The 25545-nt window shown below is 38.0% G+C and overlaps 1 protein-coding gene and 1 long non-coding RNA gene across 8 annotated transcripts in view; one reads left to right on the plus strand and one right to left on the minus strand.

Moving 5' to 3' along the window:
• The window catches only part of APBB2 (amyloid beta precursor protein binding family B member 2), a 164725-nt gene that overhangs the window by 43334 nt on the left and 95846 nt on the right, over nucleotides 1-25545 (minus strand). For 3 of the 7 annotated variants that reach the window (XM_018068550.2, XM_008927417.3, XM_008927414.3), the window contains 5 exons: nucleotides 20031-20239; nucleotides 14920-14982; nucleotides 14408-14493; nucleotides 14254-14314; nucleotides 184-330 (listed from right to left, as the gene is read on the minus strand). In XM_018068550.2, the coding sequence (XP_017924039.1) occupies nucleotides 184-330; nucleotides 14254-14314; nucleotides 14408-14493; nucleotides 14920-14982; nucleotides 20031-20239 (566 nt within the window). The remainder of the gene's footprint in view (nucleotides 1-183; nucleotides 331-14253; nucleotides 14315-14407; nucleotides 14494-14919; nucleotides 14983-20030; nucleotides 20240-25545) is intronic. The other 4 variants (XM_018068572.2, XM_008927415.3, XM_008927420.3 and 1 more) reach the window with 3 other exon arrangements.
• LOC108638908 lies at nucleotides 14766-24058 on the plus strand. The gene is made up of 4 exons (XR_001920151.1): nucleotides 14766-14878; nucleotides 19999-20140; nucleotides 21189-21333; nucleotides 23993-24058. It is a non-coding gene; the product is annotated as an uncharacterized LOC108638908 (long non-coding RNA).

Here is a 25545-nt window from a genome sequence, read left to right on the forward strand (position 1 = left end):
TCCTGAGCAGTTTGGAACAAAAAGGTCAACATTTTCCTTGAACCCTTTTTGGCAGTGCTAGCTGGGATAGGGAAATCCCAAACACAGAGCATGGACACAGTTGTCTACAAAGTTGTTCTTTCAAGATGTTTTATGACACGAGAGGGATGTTCCAAGAGGAGGAAAAGTTCACCCTCTTCTTACCTCTCCCCAGATGCCAACAGTGTCTCTGATGTCATTTTTACAGTAAGAGAGTTGTCTGATGCAATTGTTCACAGCAACACTGCTTTTTCCAGGAGCTAGATCTTCTTCTGCCATTTCTACCCAACCCAGAGATCGCACAGCAAAGCACTGAAAAGAAACCAGAAAATATCTGTCATGCAACAGAAACCAGACAGTTAAGGTTAAAGATCACCAGCTAGGAGGGGAACAAAATTAAGACCTTGTAGATGGGCTTATTCTCAAAGATAAGTAAATGAAAACATAATTTGTGAATTGCAAGGTGAAAACATTCAAAGAAGAATGCATGACTTGCTATGAAAAGTATCTGTGGAGGCAACAGTAATGCTTTTCAATAAAATACTTCTGTTTAATATAAAGAAGGAAACAAGGGAGCAGAAAATAGTACGACAGAAAAATAAAGGAAAAAGCACAACTACAGATAGAGTACAATTGAAATTTTAGCTGGGATCTAGAGCTCTAATTGAAAAGAAAGAAAATACTAGTGGATTATGTCTCTTGTGAGATACCCACTCACTGTCTGGCTTTTAACCAGAAAATTACACTTTTTTGTGGATTACAGCAATCACTTCTGCAGTAAGTTTAACTAAAGTAGCAAACAATAACAAATTCAAAGCACTAAGAAAAAGATAAGCTACCATAAGAGGAATGCAGACTTTTTCTAGAAGACATTAAAAATTACCTTTAAAAGACCCCACTTTAATTATACTTTTTTTTTTTTTAGCAGAAAGATGTTTAGCCAACCAGAGCACTCAGTTGGCAGAACAAGCCAAGGCGACATTACTTTGCACATATGGTGCTTTTTGCAAACAAAACAAAAGGGGAGAAATTGAATAGCACCATCCCTCCCTACATCTACTAGAGCAGAGAATAAAAAGCTTTAATTCTGAGAAAAAAACCCCATGCACATTTGCTCTCAGGTTTTATGGTGGGAGAAATACAGACCTTCCACTAAGTTAACAGCTGTTTGTCTATGAGACCAAGACTTGCTCCAGAGAATGTTACAGGAATCTCACTCCCAAACATCAACGCACAGCCAGCAATAGGCACAACAGACTGACTGTTGCACCTCCCTAACAGACACACCAAATGCTTAAGATGGTCCCTAAAGGTTCAGCAGTAGTAGACCAATACTAATTGTCCAGTGCTGCTGCCTTGTGCCACAGAGCCAGAAAGCAGACAACCATCCTGGATGGTAGGAAGGAAGGCAGCACCGGTGACTGCTGGGAGTCCTGCTGCCTCCAGCAGCACCCTGCCACACGGGCAGGCAGCTCAGGAGCAGCAACAGCAGGTCCATGCTAGAGCTACCAATTAATCCTTCTCCTTGAGATGCAATAAATAACTCAGCTTCAGAGTTCAAAAGCTGACACTGAATATTCATTTGCCACCTTCTAAAAAATGCTGTAAAGCCAGCAAGTAGATCAAGCTCACACACCATCACTAGCGTGCCATTTGGGAACAACTGTTCTCAAAAAGAAGCTATCACAAAACACCAAGGTATTTTAAATATGCATAATATGTCAACTTTGGCAAACTAAGGGAGGAATAATATTCACCAGTGAGTAAAAAGATTAATGAGTTTCTTCCTCATTTCCTTTAAAACTTCTCTCCTCCTTCAGCCTTCTTTCATTTTGCACATCTGCACTCATCCAAGCTCACTTCACCATGAAGGAAACCCAGCTTAAGAGTCTGCTTCCCATACCTCTGGTACCTACCCCAATGAGTCACTAATGATGCATCTCATCTCGAGCATCAGACAGCAAATACGCTCTGCAATTGTGTAAAACCCTTCAGTGAGTGTGACTAAAAAATTAAAGCCTTTGATGACTCCAGATTTTTTGTGGATTTTTTTTTTTCTTTACGAAGAAGGGAATCAACATGCAAATTCTCCCACGCTGCTCCCTGACCCAGCTCCACTGGAAACCCAGGGAAGTGCTGACTTTCAGTTCTACATGGACATGAAGTAGAAGGTGAAAGAGTAGACAAAGGAGAGTTCACCACTCAGGGGTGCTCTTCACTTCAGGGCTACACAAGATATTAAAATATCAACTTTTTAGCAATTATTACAGTTGTCTAATCTTAAGATTGCAGAATTGTTTCTGGCACATCAGATGTTCATGAATCTTGCTGAAAGTGCTGCTATACCCACTGGGGTATTAAATATTTATCTTTGCAAGCTTTAAAACCACCAGTTTTTACTGTACCAGAAGAAAGGGGTTTTTTTGATAAGTATTTAAATATTAAATTGAATAGCAGAATACTGGCACAGAGGAACATTTTCTAAATCATAAGAGAGGTGAAGAACTAAATATATACAACAAGCATACTGCTTCCTCATTACTCTTCATATCTCTACCACATCTGCAATTTGTTAGCTGCTTTCTGAACACAAGGACAAATATAGAATCACAAATGCTTTGGGTTAGAAGGGTTTAAGATGACAGAGTTCCAAACCCCCTGCTGTGGGCAGGAACACCTTTCACCAGTCCAAGACGCTCAGAGCTCCATTCAACCTATATACTCCTTGCACTGAACAGTGTGTATCTCAAGAAGGTCAAAAATGGTGAAAGACAATCACTTCAAACTGACAACAGGTAAATCTCTGATTAGTAAAGATGGTAAACTGTTTTGGTATTTTTTCCTGGTCTTTTTTATTTAAAAATTATTTAAAATTTATTTAAAATTCTCCAGCAGTGGCATCCACTGTATTTCTTCAGACCACTGTCATAACAGTACAGTGAGCTGAACAGGACAGTCTTGTTCACCCCACATATCCCCCTCCATGCAAAGGGCTTGGCTTCCTTCCCCACTTCCATTCCCTGTCGGTGCTTCCAAATTAGGAAGACCTGAGAAAACCCCATCTGGCAAGTTTTTGTTTGTGTATTTCAAAAGAAGCCGTTACCATAACTCAAATAAAATGCTTTAAAACAGCTTCATGAAAACAAACCAGTTTCCCAAATATTGCAAACAAAAACCTCTCAATCAACACCAGGGAGACTCAACACCCCACTGACAAGGCAACGCATGTACCGGAGTATACACATAAATGAAACTTTATTTTGCTCAAAATACACCTAAAGACCAAAACCCTTCTGTGTCCTGGTTAACTGAATACACGCTCTGATGTGACTCGGCAGTGATGGCAGACCTTCATGCAGATTTCTGAACTAGAAAATATGCGGACTCAGTATTGTGATACACACCACTCAGCACCAGTACACACATCTGTGGGGTGGGAGAGAGCTGGAAGTCTGAGCACACATGCCTGTGTGTCTGTCTCTCTCTGCATATTGCCAGCAGCTGGATTATAAGAATCCACTTCATGTTTTATTGCTGGTTGCTTTTTTTGCTCCCCTTCATTGCTTGACTTAGAGGTTCTCTTCTCTTTAAAATAAAAGAGCACAAAACCCAGCAGAAACAAACCACCTAGTGCCTCCAACCAGATATGACCTAATTTTTAGACCGTGGCTAGCTGAGTTAGCTGTGACAGCAGAATTGCTTAGTCCTCTAGCACACTAATACAGCATCATGCTTCCCTGGCTCCCAACGATGATACTCACAAGCCAAGAAACAAAGTACTTCCTTTGACCTGAAAAAGCTTTGCTAACACAACCTCTTTTCTTCTGGAACTAACATCTAGATTCAAACTAAGCTGAGCTGAAAACCAGAGTGCAGCTCTTCTTGATTATGAGCTCAATAAAACAAACATTCCTGGTAATGCCAGTTCGTTATGCACCTCTACTCAAGGCTCACAAATAATTACTGGCAAGTCATAATTATTGGCCTGTCATAATTTCAAAGTAATCCCAATGCCAACTTCTGGTTTACAGCAGACTACCTGATCTCTTTCTCTGTTAGAGAAAGTTTTCTGTGCCTAGTCAGACCGCCTGCTTGCCCCCAGACTCTTTTCAGAGCTGGCAAAAAGAAAACAGGTTTGAAAAAAACCAAACAAAGTTGATAAACACAGCAGGATAAAAGAGATTTAGGAATTGTATACTGTGTTTGGATCACTGCTGTTTGAAATTGGGAAGAGCAAAGATACTACCATGAACACTGTGTGGTTGAGAGAAGAGTATGGAAAAATGTCATTTAAACCATGGAATGTTAATAATCTTGTATTTTTATCTTCACTGGACTTTGCATTTCCTGCCTGGACACTGTGCAAAGAAAAGACCTAGGAAAAAAAGGTCACCTTATCACACACTACCCCATGAAAAGACAGATGAGAAAAAATGAAAACACAGGCATTGCTGCTCGGTTTTACAGTTCTGGGGAACCTATGTTTGCATGGCTGCAAATCCAATTAATGTTTCAAGGTAAATGATCTGTAACCAAAGAACTAAACTCATAAATGCTGTTGTCCAAACTCTGTAAAGAGCCATAAACCTCTCTAGCAGTGCAGTTCTGATCCAAAGCATTGCCTAAAGCTGGGGAGCTGTAGGATTGAAGAAATGAACAAACCACAGATTACACTTCTGCTCTTTGGCATTGCAAAACCTTCACCACAGGGTAGGGTTCTGCTCTGAAGCAGCTTTTCCAAAAAGCACTCCGGTAGGAGCTTTGGCAGGAATGCAGAACCATGATGAAGTCCTGCACACTGGCAAATGCACACACTGGCTGTTGCCCCGTGCAATGCTAAGCATGTACCATCAAAGAAAATGAAAATATTGAGAAAACCAAAGCAAATACAATCCCTTGCTAAACAGAGGAAAAGAGATCAACTGCACATGACTGATGGCAGAGTACTATTGGAAACGGGATGGGTCATAAGGACATGGGTAGAAAAGATCCAATTACAGGGAGAAAATTAATAGAACATCAGTTTGAGAACAAACTAATGTACATTACAAGACCACAGACAGATTACTTTTCTTATTAAACAGCTGCTGGCAGACACTATGAACATCTGTATTAAGCGCATGTTTGCCCTGATGCTTTAATTCTGTGCTACTTATTTCTTCTTTACTTCTGAGACTACAGGACTTGATTTTGAGCAGTTTCCCTTTGTTTCATTTTATGTTTTTCCTTTTCAAAGGTTATATCTGTCTGCAGACATACGTAAATCATACAGTACTTAATAAGGCCTTTATCACAGACCACTGAGCAGGCTTGTGCCTGGAACACAGCATGCAGGTCACATAATTAACCATTTATTATGCAGCCAACATAATCTTCAAAATTTTACTTACATTTTCTTCAACAGTTTTAAAATAAAACAAACTATCATATTATTTTATGCTTTGGAAGATCAAGCATCATAACATATAGCCACTCTATCTTGAGGTAGAAGTATGTTCCAGAATATTTGCCTGCTACACATCAAGAAAGATTACACTGATTACAGATGAAAATATTGGAGAAGATCAAAGCTAGACTGAGTAACAAAAGAATAAAGAGATCTTATGCAATCAATGAACAAGCAAACCCTTTCATTTAATTGACATGCCGTGCATCCATTTTCTCAGAGAAATACTGATAGTTGTCACATAGAAGTTCTTAGTTACAAAAAATTCAAAGTGAAAAATCAAAAACATACTAATAAGATTTTTCAACATTTCCAGCTTTCTGTTGCAGTTCATCTTGTATTATTTCAATTCCTGAAAATGTGCATGCAATAAAAAAACAAGCACACAGATATTCAGGTCACAATGGAATTCAGAAATCACTAATAAATGCTATTTCAAGCAGATGCTTATAAACTAAACTTCTGTGGAATTAAATATGAGGGCTTTACCATAAAATAACCTTTATATGAAATTACTTCTCTAGAGGAGGTCAATACCGAATTTTCTGTTCTCACAGTCTCTTACTAATTCTCCAAGTCACTATAGTCTCATTTTTATCAGACTCACAGACTCCAATGTGTAGGATGACAAAAGTCCCTCTTTTGTTTTGAGCTTAATACTTCTGTCTCAGTGGTTCCCACTGTCTTACAGCCAGAGGTCAAATCTGCTCTTTCAAGGCAAGAAAATGTTGCAGGACCACTGTGCTAGTTCAAGATTTTTTGAATCCCAATTTCTTACTCATTATTATACTTCTGAATCAAATGAAAATCTAGTCATTTGAGTAAAAAATGGAATGGACACTACTATTCTATACTAACACCCTCTGTAGTTCTGAAGAAGAAATTAAAATCACCTTATTCTTTTCTTTAGTCTTCTCATTAAAAAACAGGTTTTGATTTAAGATACTTTGCACATACCTTGACTTCCCATCCTAAAGGGATGGGTTTATGGACTTTGCTTTGAGCTAAGGGTGTTTTGGGTTTCATTTTAATACACTGAAATAAAAAACTTCCTCAGTGAAGACAAGGTAGTCATATTTTTCAGTAGAAACTCACACAGGATGCTCAAATTAGGGTCTATTTTGCAGAGCAACTGAACTGTTAGGATAACTCAAGTAGATTTCACTAATCTGCAACAAACAACAATGACCCCAACAAACACACATACGCTTTGTCAGCAAAGACAAGCTCTGCAGGAGTTTACAAGGCAGAAAAGAACACAGGCCTTCATTTCCTTAAAACTAATGCTCAGCACTTCTTAACTTTAACCTTAAAAGCTGTATTTTCCTGATGTGGACTCTTCTTCAGACTGATAGATGTAAGTGGTTCTAATGCAGCCAGCAGCACTCTATTTAGTACTGTGGTGCATAATTTTAAAGGGAATATGCGTGACATCCAATTTAAAAAAAAAAAAAAACACAACAAAACTCCTGCATAAACAGAGCCCCCTAAAAAGCTCCCAACCTTTAAGTAAACTCTTGACCTTAACTGAATCAACAGAGAAAAACCCTCCAGCTTCACTAAAGTCAGAATTTCATGTCCTCTTAGAAGTAACATTATTACAAGTAATTTGTTTTCTGCAGATATTATGTTTAAAACGGGATCCCAAATCAATGAACTTAAATCACCGTTGATCAATTCCCAGTCTTCAAAAAAACCCACTCAAATAAGCACTAATCCAGAGTCCAGAAATCTTGAGCCATGGTGGACCTCCCACATTTGAGGACCCACTTACTGTCACGCTGCCTCCCTGCAGCACCACAGAGTCATCATCTTCAAGCATATGGAATAATGCAAACTTGTGTAAGAGCAACATGGCACTATGATGTACAGCATATCTCACGCTTTTAAATCTCTTCAGAGATAATATTTATCTCCCAGTCCCTTTTCTCTTCAACGAAATGCAGGAAATTTTGACAAGGAAAACTTCTCATTTTTTTGAGTGAAATTTAGAAATAGAACTAATAAAAAAATAAATATACGTGCAAGTCAGAGCTATCTAAATATTGCTCTGTCATTTAATATAATGTTCCATTTTAATTGATTTTTAAATTAACTTCCTCCATAAATGTACTTTCCAGCAAGTCCCCAATGGACAAATAACCTACCAAGTTTCTCTCATGCTGTTTTCAAAATGTGTATGTGCAATATATAACAAACATAAATATATATATATTTATATACACACATAAATATATACTCTGCACTTTTTCCATTAAAACTCTATGCAGAGAAATGGTAAACATTGTAACACTGCAAACTAGAACAAGCTCTTTCCCTGAGCTGCCCTAAACTGGCAAGTTAATGTAAATAATTGAAGAGAAATACAAAAATATCTGTCAGTTCATCTTGTAGCAAGATGAACAGATATTCAAGAGGCAATTCACAATCAACAGGTCATTCTAAAGCTGAAGCTGACAGAGGCTATATATTGTTTTAGAGGTGAAATGGTCAGTCTCAAGTGTGGAGTATGAGGGCTGCAAGCTGTGGTTCCCTCTGCACTGCATTAGCAAAGATGCTGCTGTGCTGACAGGGAGGTCTGCCAGCAACATCAGCTCAGGCTGCACTAAACTGGGAGCTGCTTGCTCACCAAATCCATCAGTCTGCTGAATGGCAACAGGAGCTTTTTGCCTGTGGCACATGAATATGATGAACACAGCTTCTTCTCCCAGTTTCTCTCTATTCCTCGGGGCTCCTTCATCAATCACATACAACGTACTGCTGGCTCATAAAGAGTTTACTGTGTTGCACCATAAAACAGTGAATAAATTGTGATTAAAAACAATTAAAAATAAGAAACATTAAAATATTAGAAAGTGAAAATTCTCCCAAGAAAAAAAAACTTGCTTAGAGCAGCAGTTTGTTTATTCTTTTGTTCTACTGAACCACCACAGTTTGTTAAATGGTTGTATACAGCAAGATGCTAAACAGAGATTCCAGTCAAGAAAAACTGGAGCTTGCACCTCCATGAAGATGACACTGGCACTTCAACCTAGTGAAGCAATAGAAAACCCTTCTTACGCTGCCATCACTGGAAGAAACAGCATCATTAAAAAAAATTAAAACAAAATCACACATATTCACGTTTTCTCAAACATGGCCAGTTCTTCCTGGTAGAGAAGCTACAATTGCCAGGGCACTGTTTCACTTGGGAAATGGTTTCCCATTACTCGGAGGCCACGGCAGTGCAGTCAGTGTCATACAGTTGTGATTTCAGAGGCAGGGCATGCTGGCTCCAGCCCTGCCTCACCCAGCTGCCAGCCAGGGAAGCTGCCTCCCCACAAGGAGAGTGGTCATCGGTGCACACCTAAACTGCCCACACAACTTGGCCACTCATGGCACTCATAAGGTAGCAATTACTCCAAGGGAAAAGCATGACCCACACAGCTCCCATCTGCACCATTCATCCTCCTATAATCCAGTTGAAGTCTACGTTCTTACTACCCCAACAATAATTCCTGGCCAACAGACCTGTAATTGTCAATACTGGAACTTCAAATGCCATGAAGATACTTTGTTTTGATTTGAAACAAAAATGTTCCTGTATTTTATCTTCTTTTTCCCAGTCATGTAGAAATCTGGCAGCTCAGTACAAACCTTTTGTACAGTATATCTTAATAAAGCAAATCCTGATAATGCCTCCAAATTCAAGACTTAAGTCTTGCATTACAAACCTGGAGAGTAACAGTAAATTTTATATTTAAATTTTAAAGCAGTTTCCATTCTCTTTCATGTAAGCAATGGTTTTGTGATATATTTTTTAAGGAAGGCTACAAGTAAAATCTCTCCTCTACATCTCTCCTACTGTTTAGTCACTCATGTACTGATCCTGCATGTTAGGTTCACATCTAGTCAGATCTCAGAGATTATGGGATTTCTAAGAGAGAAAAACTTGCAACATTTTGCAGGATCTAATTATAATCTGGAAGGGTTTGAGAAATTAAGCTACATTATCCCAGATATTTATATTTTACATATAATATAACAAATAAACATACTGTAACTCTGTATGCCATGAACAAAGTAAATAGTTGAGATTTGGGAAAACACTACAAATTCCTCTGCCCTGGACTCATCTTCATATTTGATTAAACTACACTCCATTTAGAAACAAGGCAGAAGCAAATATCCTCTAGATGGAAATCTGTATGATGATGTACATCACACCATGACATTAGCACTTAACACCTAATGACAAAACAGATGTCAGAAGGACTATCAATCACAGAGAGATAAAGAATGAGCAAACATACTCTCTGAAAGGTCTAGTGCACAGAATGAAAAAGACTAAAAAACAAATTGTCAAGGATATGTATTTTAGTGCTTTAGTTGGTTATTTAACTGTTTTTGAAGCAGGACATCTTCAAGCACCTGCACCATTCACCTGCAACCTCTCTATAGCTGGGAGGATGTCTTAATGCTGCTAATGGCAAAAAGCCAAATTCAGAAACAACCAACCAGTTTAGAAACAGCTGTCTCCATCACTCACCATTGCTACCCAGAAGCTGCAAGGATGGAATGCTGGAAAAACTTTTGCTATATCATAGTAATTATCAAGACTGACCTTTTCCTGATTATTCACTGGATGTTTCAAACAGAAGATATATATTTTGACTCATAATTTTGAAAGCTACTAAAATGACTATCTGGTTGCTGAGAGGGGGAAGAAACTAAGCAGATCCTTTCATCTTTGAAAGAAACAAGAAATCCCTAACATCAAGCTCCACTACAGTGCTTTTTTTGGGTTTAGGTTGGGTTTTTGGTTGGTTTTTTTTCCCAAGATCTTATTCCCAGGGTTTCATTCTTCCCTCTGAAAGCCTACCAAGAGGCAACAATTTTTAAAAACTACTTAATTCTTACTCTATGGTTATTTTAAAATACTTAAAAACATAATTTAAGTAAAATTCATGAACACTGAGCATAATCTGCTTTCCTGCATTTTGTGAAATCATTTCTATAGCATTTCATCAATGCAAAAATCATTATCTTCAAAGAGAGTTTTTAGTTTACTATCAGCAGTAGCTTAGTGTTACAAAGAACTACACACACACTGTTTAGGCTACTCCCCAAAATACAGAAATCTGCTGTTCACAAGAAACTTTCAGCTACTGGCAATAAAATTCTTTGAAAGAAACAAAACAAAACAAGTAACTACTCCCTCCTGACCAAGGTACTATTCAAATTATCGAGATGAAGATCAGAATTTTATTTCCTCTCACTCTTATAAACACTGGTTATAATTATGGCTTAGGTTGCAACACAATGATTACCTAATTAGGAGCTGAAAAAGTAAAAGCAATCATGGTCAAGAACTTTCCAAAAAGGAATAAGGACATTTTTAAGCTACCCTACAAACTACCCTGGAAAAACCTTAAGCTACCCTGGAAAAACACCACTCAAAGTAACAAATGTGATTGCCTACGGTTAAAAATTAAAGACAGAAAACACAGAGCTGTTACAAGAATCAGGAAAACAGGGACTCGTAAGGAGATGGCAACCCTCCTAGCCTCATTAAGACTAATTAAAAGCACTTGGCTTGTTAAGTTTAATAAAACTAAGCTGAAGAAGAAACATAATGGCCTTCTATAAATGCATGAGTAGATGGCTAAACACAGAAGAGGACAAAAAAATGGTCTAAAAAGTTTAGTTAAAAGGTTTTTGACCATCAAAGGAAGGTAATACTTGAATTAGTTTTTCAGTTAAGACTAGTCAAGGCAGACCCCCCTCCCCTCCCAAAAGCTTAAGAAGAAATTTGTAATTAACACATGGGATCATATACTGTGGTTCTCTATAAGAGTAAAGGAATGGGTTCAAGGTTTCTTTCCTATGGAATGAAAATCAAAGATTGTTTTTGAACGACACAAATTCCTATTCCAAAATCCAAGCAGAAATAACATTTCAGAAGAAAAAATGTTGAAGATACCCTATTTCTCTTTTAGATTAAATCTACTTTTGTAAAGAGACTTAAGACGGAATAACCTCCTCAGATTTAATTAATTTACTTGAGTCCATTAATTGAATTGAGACTTTCTTCAGCATTTCATGTGCTCATGAGAAGACTATATGCAGCCTGAGGTTGATGGTAAAACTGCTTAAAAATGCTGAATACTCCCTGTTTACACCAAGAATTTTAAAAGCTACTCTGATTCTGAGAGAAAATTATGTACTTCAGTGTGAAAAGAATCCTTTCTTGGAATTACTAGACATGGCAAAAACTTCTCTCCAGTTAAGTCTTCATTTGCATCAGAAATCAGATTCACGTCCATCCCCAAGCTGATAATTTACAAATGACCCTGTGTCTAGACAGAATATTTACTTCTGGAACAGACCAGAAAGAAGCAAATGTAGAATGCCTCCAAAACACAAATACCTGCCTACATAGCAAGAAAAGCAGATATGGATATTACATTCTTGGGGGGCATATAAGTACTTTGTAAAATTATTTCGACAGTGCTATTTACGAGCCACTTCGTAACAGTCACAAGTCAGCTTCTCAAAAACAGCCCTCACATTACTCTAAAAAGTCCAACTGGTTAAACCGTAAGGCTCAGCACCTTTCTATACTTTCACACACAGCCATCACATTTTACAGCAATGAAAAAAAAGACAACACAGAAGAATTTACAGTCCGGGATTGGTAAAAGCATCTTTTTACCTTCCTTGAAACTCAATTAGGAAGGCACACATTGCTCTATAAATTAACTAGGAAGGTTACGATCTGTCTCCTGGGAAGTACCAATTCAAAATTCATTTCTAGTTGTGCATGTTTCACATGCAGAATTAGGATCCTTGTCAAGTGCAATGAGCCATCTCTTCAAAGAAATTCCTATCAAAATGAATTACTGAAATCAAGAAGCTGGATGTAATAATTCTCCTCTTTCCGTTTCTCCTTTATGACCTTGTACAGACAACCTGACCAGATGCCCAGGGTATGAAACTATGAACTGCATCTTAACCACATGATGTCTAGAGAAACATTTGTTCTTTAATGAGAACTTTGAATGCTTAACTGTGTTGCTGCATAAATCACTTTTCTTATAAGAATTAGATGAATTATATGGCATGCTTTTCCCATGCTGACGCTTTTGCAGTGCTACTGTCTTCACAGAAGTTGACACCCTGGGTGAAGACAACTACTACAGCTCTCCACAAGGTGGCACAGTTCCCTTTGCTGAAATACAGCATTACTCTGCCATAGAGAAATTTTTTATTCACCCCCTCCCAAAAAAAGTATTGGCAAATGTCATGAATTAGTTTAAATAGGTTTTAGATCTCTAACACACATCTAACAAGGCTCAATTTAACAAATAGTTAATTGTTAGATAGTTAATAGATAGTTTAATGAGTTGAAAAAAGGCTGCTTTCTCTTATGCTGAAATGAAGAAAAAGTACCTGTGCTTGCTACCACACAAAAGCAAGCTTCAATCAAAGATAGTTAAGGCACCTAATACAGCAGTGGAGAGACTAAAGGGCTAAAAAAAAAAATCTGATTTTTCCAAATCATCAGTTTCAAATCCTATGACTTCTTGCAGTCTCTCAATATTTGGGGTAAAATGGGACTAGCAAGGAATCCACCTACCCCGCTCCCTTCCCATTCACGTGAGAATTAAAGATCCCAGAGCATTTTCAACAGGTGAAGATTTTCCCTGCTGTTTATGGACAACTTCCTGTCCCTGTGACATATGGCCGTGCTTGTCCTGTCCTTAGGGCAGAGGTAGATGCACTAAACAGCTCTGCTCTCAGCCTCTCCTACTGCACAGCAACATCAGTGCTGCTGAGCTTCACCTGCAGGGCCACACATAGTCAGCTACTGCCCATGCATAACACCCACATCAGGTAGAAAGCAGGTAAGATGCTATGACTCAAGTGATTTTAAAAAAGCCAAAAACATGTATAGTTTCTCCTCTATTTCTTGTCTCGCTCCTCTCAGTCACTTCTATGAATGTTTCAGTGCTCAGTTCTGATTCTGTCAGTCACTGCAGGTGTATGGCACAGCCAAAACACTTATTTAAATTATCAGGATTTCCAATTACAGAGATTCACATACATCCTTAAAAATGGATGCAAGTACAATGCAGAACTACCAAGACAAATCTTGTCTTGAAATATATATGCAAGCATTCAAAACCTTCTGCTGCTATTTTATCCTCAAAACCCTTAGATTACAACAGTAAAGGCTCTGATCTAATTATGGTGCTTGGTCACATAATGATCTAATTTTTCTTTATGAGTTGCATTCTCAAAATAGGTTGCATTCTGTCTTCTAAAATACAAAGTTTCTTGTTCTAAAAAGTAACTTCCTACTAGGTGCAAGTTGAAGCAGACACATCAAAAAGGAAGAGTACTTTAAAAAGGGACAAACTTGAAATTAAAGCGCAAATTCTGTCACTGAATGCCCCAGGAAGCTATCCAGCCATGACAAGCAACAGAGCCCTCTCTCACTCAGAACGGAAAACTCAGTTGTGCAAGAGGACAGTTATTATAGTTGGACAGTAGAATCTTGAGCTCTACAATCCAATTTCCTGGCCTTCGTAATTTTAAAATAAGTCACACTTTCCTGACCAAACTAAATATAGCTTTAAATCTGCAAATTCCTTTGATGGAATTAGTCATGCATGGTCAATCCACATTGTACCAAGAGGAGGGGTACAGTTAATTTCAAAACTTAGGAGACATTCTGCACCTTGCAAGTTTACGTTTACAACTGCAAAAATTTTAATTGTTATTCTATTGCAGATTTTCTTACAGACCTTGGCTTCTGGATCACTGTTGATGCTACAAGAATCATCATCATCAGATTGAGGACCATTTCTGTTAGAGGGGGGAAAAAAAAAGAGACAAACTCAGTCTTAAATTACAGCACAATACAAAACAGAGCTGGTCACTCCACTGGAGTTATTGTACCTGAGCTTCAAAGAGGCATAGCGTAATGTTGCTCCTTCAAACTCTTTCAGACTTGGGTCCGGGTTCACAGTGGCTGCATGCAGATCCTAGAGACAGAGGCAGTGCTATTAGTATAGTTTTAATACTATTAGAGTAGTATTAAATACACCATCTTGTTATTTCTTATCTCAAAGGGAAATTAAATCCTCCCTGCAAAGAAGCGATAGTATTTCTGGCTGAAGTTGAAAAGAGGCATGCATATATTTCTCAAGCTGCATTTCATTCAGTGCAGGCATCTTATTTGTTACATCATGGCAGTTGCCCTGCTAGTTTAGACTGAATCCATTCCAAGTGGAAAGATCAGAAAAGGCAGCATGTTTGTGAGCTAGACATCCCTAGCAGTACCCCCATTCACTTCGGCCTAGGTTATGAATGACATTCATGGAAAAATAAAAGGGGAAAAAAACAGCCACTGCCATGCAAAAAACAAGGGTAATAGTATTAAAGGTTCTAAAATCTGACAATATACTTGCCTTCCAAATGTCACTATTAATCTTTCCCCCATTCAGTACAGCAAAATCACTCCATGGCTGTTTCTAGACACATAATTATTCACACAGGAAGAAGCACATTGATAAAAAAAAAAGAAAAAGAAAAAAAAACACAAGACACTGTTGTTAGCATTGATATTTACAAGATGGGTTAGGGAACAGATCACCTCAAACTTCAACTACTTACTCCACTATACTATGGCATTTGGAGGAAAGGGGAGAGAAGACATGCCTCTAACAGTTACTTACCAAAACAAATGATTGAAACAAGGAAAGTTAATATAAATTAGGAACAGACAATGAAATTACTCTTTAACTATGATCTTAAAAGCAAGCAAAATGAATCTGAATATGAATGTTGGCCACAGCTGCTACAGCCTTTGATAAACAGCAATTAAGGGGAAACATTAGGATTTCCATTTGAATGGCATTTTTGTTAAAAGACCCTAACATTACTGGAACTAGAAATACTGAAATACAGCAATACATACGAAGATATGAAACATACAAGGCAAAAATCAAATATTTCTAGAGAGAAAGCACAATAAAACGGTAAGGAAGGTAAGGAGGATTAGTAATGAGTGCAGAGATTTCTTGCTGAAAAAGTAGTTTTCAGAAGTCTAGCAGCTTTTTTAAAAAACAAACCAAAGCGAAACAAAGCACCTACCCTCTCATTTTCTATTCAAATTTCTCAAAAATTTGGTATAATCAAGCAAGTAGCAGTGCGTTTAGCACTACAACAACCCGAGATTCAGCCTTTCCTGTAAAGCCTGAGAGGAACAGCTGATGTTGGAGCTGCCTCTCTCCTCTACCCCACCAGGAAACAAATCCCACAGTCCTGAACAAAAGCCAGGTGGGACAGGAGATTTGACTGTTGAGCACCAAATCAAGAATTCCTGAAATTAATTCCCCTTTTAAGATGAGTTCTCCCAGGCTGTCCAGCTCAGCCCCCAGATGAAGTGGTTAATTTGGCCCAATCCATTAATATTATGCAGGGTAGACTTCTCACCTCAGAAGTGTTCTCAACATATCCCCGTTGGAGGAATTATTTTGTGAAAAGCAGCTCATGAGTACCCCTTCCCTAACATGCTACAAATTAATTGATTTGTTAGCTTTTCCTACCAAGTCCCTTTTCTTTAATTATTAGTGGTTATGTTAACTACAGAAGAACTTCCAGAGGTGATCCAGGCCTGGGATGAGTCAGGCTATAAGACACAAACTACCTTCACCAAACTCTGACATAATCTCAAAGAAACTCTTATTGAAACTTAAACCCTACAGCTTTTTCTCTGCACAGGAAATGGAAAAGAGGCAGCAAAAATTCTAAAATTTGGAAGAGAACATTACAAAAGACAAGGACTCAAAAAGGAAGTAATTTGGCAACACACAAGAGAAAAGACTAATCTAAAATTAAGTCAAATTTAAACAGCTGTGCAAAACTAAAATACATTTTCATGCCTCTGAGGTGGAGGAAGGGAAGGAATGTTACAGGTTATTAATATTTAGCATTTATTAGCATTTTTGTTAAATCAGCAGGATTTTCGCATAATGCTTAACCCATAATTGCTTTGGATTGAAATTTACTGATCATCTTGTGAAAGAAAAAATGCCTTGCAGCCTGTGTAAAAGTAAGACATTTTCACATTTTTTTTTGCTTTTTAGAACGCTTTTTGCCATCAGTATGCATTACAGCATCATTTGTCCTACCCATTCTTTTTGATTCTCTGTTCAACAGTAATAACTGTTTTTCTTTATGCTAAATATCCAGAGTAAGCTACAAAATAAAAATGGCTGACTTGATCTGTTCTTTGTGGACTGCCTTCAGCTGTGAGCCACATTCTAACAAATGAAGCAAAGCTTCTGTATATTACATTATTTAAGAGACAGGGACACAAGAAAATAAAATGAAGGGAAAAAAAAGAGGAAACAAGACAAAGGGTAAAAAGATGTTACTGTGGAGGAAAAAAGTGCTTCTAAATGTTTATTTGACGAACTCAAAAGCTGAAAGAGCCCAAATAAACTCACCTCACAACTAGCACATGACGATTCACAGCCAAATGTGACCTAGATAAAGGATTTTTATGGACTCACAGAAGCCTATTGGGACAGATATGAAATGCTACCCATGCCACTCTTCAATCCTAGATTAATCTCTTTCATATGCCTAAAACCTGTATACTCCCCAACCTTTTAATAATAAAGCAATATAAATTCCAGCATGGGGGGAATGAGCTAAACCAGTCTTCTCCAAAAAGATTATCTTGGAGCACAGGTTTCCAACAGCAATGAGAGAACCAGCAGTACATAGCTCACATGTGGATTTAACTTGGAGGTGGAAGCTCTCCACCACAGCTAGTGCAGCCAGTAGTAGTACTGGGATAAAGGTATTTGGGAGCCCCTGTTTTAGATCAAATTCCACATCTTATGTGAAATGTCAGATTGACCACATCACAGACACCTGTATTAATCCTTCACAGGGAGGGAGAGGAGGAGCACTTGGGCTAGGCTGCAGTGCAGCAAACAGGTACTGAAACAAATATCACCTGCAAGTGACCTGGAGATAATTCAGTGCTGGCATGTACCAACTGCAGAGAGACAAAACCCTAAAAATTCATGGCAGCTGATATTGTCAAAATTACTTCATTACCTATCCCTATCTCTTAAAAACACACTGTGATTAATTTTCATCTCACTACTTTGTACTGGGGTTCTGCTCAGAACCAGCTGAATCGCAAAGCATTCTTCCTCCAGTTCCATTGTAATAAAGCTCCAAACCTGTAGTTTCAAGAAATGCAAGACTTTTCCTAACAGTTCCCATTATAACTCCAGCTACACCTATTCTTTGTAGCAGTTTCTGTGTTTGGCAGGGGACAAAGTCCAGAGCTCAATTCATGCTCTTGTTTTGAACTCTGTTAGTGTAAGTCTGCTGGTACTGTATTGCAATTCTACCTTAGTAACCTCTGAGTTAAAAAACCAGTACTGCTTCAATAATGCTAAGATGCTTATCAATGAATGCAGAAACCTGCAAAAAACCTTTGTCTATACCTACCATAAAAATAAACATATCATATCAATACAAATTTTGCGAATGTTTTTATTTTCCATACCGTCCTTTTATGCCACAGTATATGGTCTTGATGGTGCCACAGAACTGCCTAAATCTTTGCTGGAACAAATTCCTTGCTGGACTGGAACTGCCATATCAAAACCTAGGTGAACGTACTATGTACTCACATACATGTCTTATTTAATATATCTATACTGTATTAAAATCTGTTTCACAGAATCACAGAATATTCTCAGTTGGAAAGGACCCACAAGGATCATTGAGTCCTACTCTTAAGTGATTGGCCCATACAGGGACTGAACCCACAACTTAGGTGTTGTTATTAGCACAATGCTCTAACCAACTCATACATTTTGTATTCTCCATGATGCTGCTGAGAACTAATGATCATTACCTATAATCACAAACTATTATTCACTTAAAGAAAACAAAATTGTGAAAGGCTAAAAGTACATTTGATACATTACCAGCAGGTCTGAATTTTTAATTGTAAAGACATTTTAAACAGAAGTAGAAAAAATATTTGAAATGAAAATATGTGTTTTTCCTCTGCAGTTTACAAACCATCCTAATTTCTGGGGTCTTGTGAAAAGCATCTATAACTTACTAATTAAAGTCCTATTCTCCACATTTTAGAGTAAGAAAAATAATGGTAAAGTTATATCCCTCTTGTGTACATCACAGGAATTTATACTGGAAACGTGCAGCATTTTACATTCAGCATGTCTAGATTTTTTCTTGTTTTCTTGTACTGGAATGGTAACAGTTGCAGTTCTTTCTCCATGAATCCTCTCAGAAATAACTTCCAGCATGCCTGGTGCACAGTACATTACATGGGAGCTTGACTGATGTAAACCATAACTGAAATGTGGTGGTCAAGTTGCAAGTCTTATGAATAACATTTGTGAACATGTTGGAGCAATCTTTCTAAAATAATGAACAAGACTGTGCGTATTTAAGGCTATAAAAGATAAAAGTTTCAGAGGCAAGATGGTAATACATACTTGAACATCCTTAACACCTCTTAACTTCCATTTAAATTAGTTTGGTGCACATATGAACAAAATCAAGAACAGATGAAATGCTGTATCTAAATGAATTAAAAATCAAACCCCTAAGGATTGTCTGATCAAAAACTCAAAGCCAGTACAAAGACTTCCCTTGATTTCATAAAGCTGCAGACATTTTCCTGAAAAGTTAGTATAAAAAATAATTAATTTAACACCAAATTTATTTTATATTACTATTTAATTCCACAGATGTCTCCCCAGCATACTAAAACAAAGTGATTGTATTTTTTGTAGCATACTCTTCTTTATGATAATTGATTTTATTTTTCTACTTACATGACACCAAACCAACCTGTGGATTGTGCCTGAAAGGATTATTTTAAAAGGCAGTATCACATCCTGCTCTTTCAGCACGTGTGGAGGAGAGTGTGCACTTTTTTCTGTTTGTAGTTAAAGACTGACTGCAACACACTGATAGATATTTTGTACTGGTAGGATGTACAGAGACTCACACTTGAGAACACTTCATGTTTATTCAATAGAAAGCACGCTGTAAAGGAACTAGTGTCTCAAATGAAGACTCATATGTCTTTTTGTGATACTCCTACCAAATGAACCAAAAAGAAAGCAGATGCCAACAAAGAGTTTGGCCAAAAGACTACTATAATGTTCAAAAGTTTTATGTATCCTGTATCCAAATAATGCAGCAATGCTTCAGCATATGCTACAGAACTGCATAAGTTTCACATTCATCAGTGACTCATTCATCAGTCACTGCCTAACTTATCTGAGACATGTTTGATTTCATCCTACATATCCAAAGTTTACGGTGTTTTATGAGGCAAAACCACTACAAAATGAACACAGAAAATACATACTTACGATGCATTATCAAAAAGTAGCTACACTTTGGGACATTATCAGGTTGGTTTAGCTAACAGTTAAACCTGCAAGTTCAAAAAGTTATTTCAAGTTTCTTTACAGTATGCAGCCCACAAGAAGACACAGTATGTTACCTCAGTTTCTGGAGTAGGAGACGGAGTAATGGAACCAAGAGATCCTTTTCGTGAGCCCTGGAGATCTGTTGGGATGGACACAGGACGCTGCCACTGAGTTGTTCCTGTAGGTATGTGCCAGTAGTAGATCCCAGCAATGTCATTGATTTTTTTCCAGCCTGGTGGTAAGTCTGGGTCTGTCTGAAATGAATGATCACTCCATATATCTGCTGTGAACAGGAAGAAAAAAAAAGAATCACACAAAGACACAAACAGCTCTTCCATGGGTCTGCACAGCTAGTACTGCTGTTGTACAGTTCTTGTGTAAATGAACAACAGAAGAACATACTAAATTATTGAAGCTCAAAGTAATGTGACAAAGTCTGGTTTTGGCATATAAAGAGAGGAAAAAATGGTACTACTTACTGAAGACCTGTTGTAATATGGCAACTATCCAATATCATCAGATAGCTCTTCCAGTAAGATTTAGCTTCAAGTGCCTTAAGTCACAGCATAGAAAGTAATATTGGCAATTGTGGTGTACTCTATCCTCTTCATCACAGCACCTTCCCTTCTCAATGCATGGCAGCAGTATTGATGAGCATGTATTTCTCCTCATAAAAGTCAGCTTACCGTAACAGAAACCCCTCCACACCAACCAACCAAACCACACCGGGTTGACTTTCAACATCTAGAAGACTGCTTGTTCTAAACAACAAGAACATGAGAACTGAGTGATCATTTCACACACACCCTCACTGTCACAAACGAACATACTGTTTTCAATTGGTTTTACAATGGGGTAGAAAAGAAACCATCAAAAACTCATTCACAAAGCCAAGGCAGAAATTAAATACTGGCACTACCGACAAACCTGCTAATTTAGGAATGCACCAGCAATTCATAGTGCAATTAGAGACATTCCCAGATTCACCTGGAATTATAGATGCATGTAAGAGATGTCACTGGTGGAAAGCATGCCCTGCCTTTTTGGAAAGGCAGGGGCACCACTTCTGTGCAAACCAGCTGTACCCCAGCAGAGGCAGTTACCTTCTGCTGGGTATATGCTTTCCAGAGGCTGGGAAGGGAGACAGTGCTCTTCTAAACTTCCCAGATAAACTGCTTTGTTTGTGTTATTGTGGTACATGCTGTTAACCAACTGCTATGGTTGACTCCAAGGAACATCGAGCTGTAGAAAGAAACAAGCAACCTCCTGGACTGATGTTTCCACAAGTACTTGAGCAGAGATGATGAAGGCTGACTGCAGCACAGTGAACTGAGATAGTGAGAAAAACCCCCAAGAATACCAATGCTCACCATACCAGTGAGCAGTGTTTCATCTAGTCCAGCAACTTGTTTCTTACCTTCAAAGACAGTCCTCAAAACTCCTTCAGTGGGCAACAGATAATAAATAACCTGTTGTTATATTGCTGCTCTTAATCTCTTTTTGGAATTAAAAATTCCTTATTAGTCTAACCTTCAAGCCTCTTTCTAGGTGTTTTATCACAATTGCTTATTTCTGAATCTGTCTCATTTCTGCTACCTGCATTTATGCACATACACACAAACAGACATACAAAGGGCATGATAACTTAAAATAACTCTTACACTCCATGGCACGAACCAGACTATTTCTTCCCCAGAATCACTTTAAAGTTCTTAAATTACTGATTTACCATTTGATGAATAACCTAAGCAAATTCTGCAGAAGAAATACTAGAGAATATAATTCCACTTACATTCAATAAAGAGTCTCACCCGTGGCCCAATATCTGAAATCAGCAACATTCACATATTCAGTTCAAGAAGTTCTCAAATATTCTAAACACCTGCTTCTAAATGTCCCCTGTTGTAGCCTCTACTGCATTTAAATACATAGTTCCTGACTCCAAGGTCTTACATGTTTTAAAGGACATTCATCTTCAACCTTGCTCATTTTTGTTTTCCAACTGAACAACTCAACTGCACTCTTTTCAACCACATAAAAGGAAATTAAACACAAAACACTTTCTGCAATTTGATCACATCATGCGAGAAGTAATGTGATCAAATATCTAAACATACACTGAAGTATGTGTGGCAATATCTGTGACTCCAGATACCCTTGGATAAGTTTAAATAACCAGTTCATAAAATTCCAAAATATCGCAACAATGCCAATGTTCCTAGAACATACATATTGGGTAATGCATGCCAGGATAGCAAAATAATAAGTCTTTATTATGCAGAGAGGCAGAGCTTCAGAGTAGTTCAGGTTCATACCATTTACAGAATTAAACAGCCATACTTCAACACTGCTAGGACACGAAATGTTATTCTCCTCACCTAAGGTAGGCACAGCTTCTGTCCTTGCTATACATACATACGTATGCATACACAGTTATTCAAATATCCAGTCAGGAAAGTGTTATGCCATGGCTGCATTAAACTACTAATTTCAAACTAATCAACCAAACACGCAGAGGAACCAGCTTATTGTTATTTATTGTTGTCATGACATGCAGTACCAGAAAGACCTAACAAAGAATTACTTTCAAGTAAAAGCAGACAAAACTCAATAGCAGAAAAATTGTTAACCCAGGGACCTAAACCAAAAAGATTCCTGCAACACTTAGTTAGAAAAGAAGAAATGATCTTGTATGTGAACAAACAGTTGGAAGGAAACAATGTAAAATATCTGGGAGCACTCAGGTAAGAAAATACCACCTGGATGCAGTACTAATTTACTTTGAAAACTTATCCATTAACAAAAATAAATACACCAAAATATGTTTGCATATGCTTGGAAATAAAACAGGAATTAAATTTTGGGGTTTTTTTAATTAACATAGCTCAGGACTTTCAAAGGGCTGCATTTCCACACAAAATGCCTGTGATATATGCCTGTGCACAAGAGGCATGTTGCTGGTGTGCAGGTACTCCTCTCACAGAGAGACTGACCTCAGACCATCTGATAAGCATGGCTGAACAGGAAAGCAACAGATGGGATGTGCTCATACTGAAATACCATTCCTCGTGTTTGTTATGCAAAGCTGTACAACAATCCAACTCTGTTGATATGACATAAAACAATGTGCATGAAACAAATCCAGTAGGAAAGAAAACTGATCACATTGGACTTCTTAATCTGAAAGTGAGAATTGCTCTTATGTCTACAAGGTTTTAGAGGTAAAAACATTAAATGGAAATAGTTCCTTGTGGTCTGTGGATGACTAAGTCCTTCATGCTTCCTCAGCGGCAAATGATTTGCAGTGATCAGGAACTTTTCTCTGATTCCTTCCAAGTCATCCCCAGGAGATGAAATTCTACTTGGCATCTCCTGGCCTTTTCTATGCCTTTCTTTATGCAGTTGTTGATGAAAGGTCAATGAACCAGGACCTCATGATTGCTTATAAAGCTTCTGGGTTTGAAAGTATCATTGCTCTGAACTTTAGAGCACGATTCACAAAAAGAATGTATCCTTTTGTACTGGGTTTGGTTCACCTACCACATTTATTAAACCACGATCCCCTGAAACGCTATATTGTTAGACATTTCTGATATGAAATGCATAAAGCAACAGGAGTAAGAAAAAACAACACTGAACTAGAATAAAAGAGGCACTCTAACTAAGCTGTATGAGAAAGCAGACACTGGGTTTCCTTAAGAAACCTTGATTCATATTATCTGTGTAAGCTGTCTTTCTACAGCAAGAAAGAGACAAATTCTTATCAATTGAAAAACTAATTTAAAATGTAACCAATTCAAAACTCTGCACAGGAATGAGTTATATCTTTACCCAGGCACCATGCAGATTCACACCACACTGCAGACTTTTGAAAGCCATCTCTTTCTCAAGGGAGAAAGCCCTTACTGAAGAGGGTGGCCCCACTGCCTAGGTACACCCTGGCAATGAAGTCCAAAGTCAACCTTCATTGCAGGAGAGTGGACAGTCAGCCTGCAGCTGACCCTTCACCTCAACTTCTATCCCTGTCCAAACACAGGGTGCACGAAAGCCGTCACTAGCGAGGCAGGCAGCTCTCATCCCAGATCTGCCCACAGTGGCACAGACATGCCGGTGAGTCCTCATCGGCAATCCGCTGCTTGGAAAGCTACCTCAGATTCGTGTGAGCTGTCACCAGCTGACTGCTGAAACAGAGTTAGAAATTCACAGCTGGTCTTCTGCAGGCAGAGTCATGTGAAGAGAGGGGTCGCAAACAGAGGACGGATGTTTTTCGGTTGGATTTTTATCTCACGAAAGACAGATGCTTAAACTCATAGTCCATACAGGGGGAAGATCCCCAAACCAGCTACTCAGGGAGATGTTATTACAGAAGACGCATGACCCAATTCTGGTGAACAAAGATTACAGTAAAGGAGACCCAGTAGAGGATTTTGAGGACCAAAATGGAAGATTGCATAAAACCATGAAAGATGTGACTTAAAAGAAGAAGCTAACTCAATCTGAGGAAAACCAACTGGGCTTTCCTGCCTCCATCAGGACCTGGAAAGGCCCTTGGGAAACCAGATTTTTTCCCCCACTACCTAAAGCTTGATTAAGAGTTGGAGATAGAGTCCCTTCTTATGGGGGACATGGCTTCTGCCCAAAAAACCTTTGCAACTGGTCTCTGCAGAAATCGGAGAGAGGAATTCGCTTGTTGCACCCCACCATGCAGCCTTTGCTTCATGTCTTCAGAGACTCAGCAACACGGGGATGATTGGAATATTTTTAGAAGAATGGCAAAATTATGAAAAAAAATTAAATAATCAGAAGTGAAAGTCCAAGGGGAGGGCAGTGGCTGCAATGTCCATTCCCTTTTAATGTCAAATGGGGAACTAGTTGGTTGTTTCTCCTTAAAAATTAAAGTGAAAGAACAAATTTAAAAATACTCGGTAAGGCTTTAGAAAAGCAACAAAGATATTTTTGAAAGGTATAAATAGTCTTATAAATAAATAAATAAATACACAGTTGAATCTGATTTTTTGCCTGAATGGCTGAAACATGAAGCCTGTAATAAAAAAAACCACAGTAATAAAAAATACGGCCTTCATCCTGGTATCATTAAAACTTCAAAAATACTAGAAAAATGAAGTCTGTTATACAAAAGGAAACTGTTAATTCACTCTTTTGAAACAACTAGCAATAGACATGTACACCCAGAAAACCATAAACACAGTGATATTTAACTGCTAATTTTGACTAGGAGAGCCTTGTGAACACATTTTGTATTCTAAATAAGACAGGATAAAGTCCACATAATGTAATATATTTCTGTTTGTAACTCCCTTCTCCAAATGTCAGCCTCTGCCAATTACCTGATATAGAGCAGTAATAAATTCCATGCTGTAGCAGTAGTTCAGATACTAAGTCTGGGGTAATAATTAGAAATTTTGTAATGATGTTTTTATTTCAAGTTAAAATTATTTTACTATCTGAGGCTCATCTAGGAAATAGTGTTATGCTACTGCAAGGAAAAGGTAATAAACAACATAAATAATTCACTGAAGAGCATATGTAATTGGTGACCAAGCTCTGTGGTAAAACTAGTACTTTTAT

The sequence above is a fragment of the Manacus vitellinus genome, unplaced genomic scaffold (genome assembly GCF_001715985.3).
Source record: "Manacus vitellinus isolate BGI_N305 unplaced genomic scaffold, ASM171598v3 scaffold_0_pilon, whole genome shotgun sequence".
Classification (NCBI taxonomy): Eukaryota; Metazoa; Chordata; class Aves; order Passeriformes; family Pipridae; genus Manacus; species Manacus vitellinus.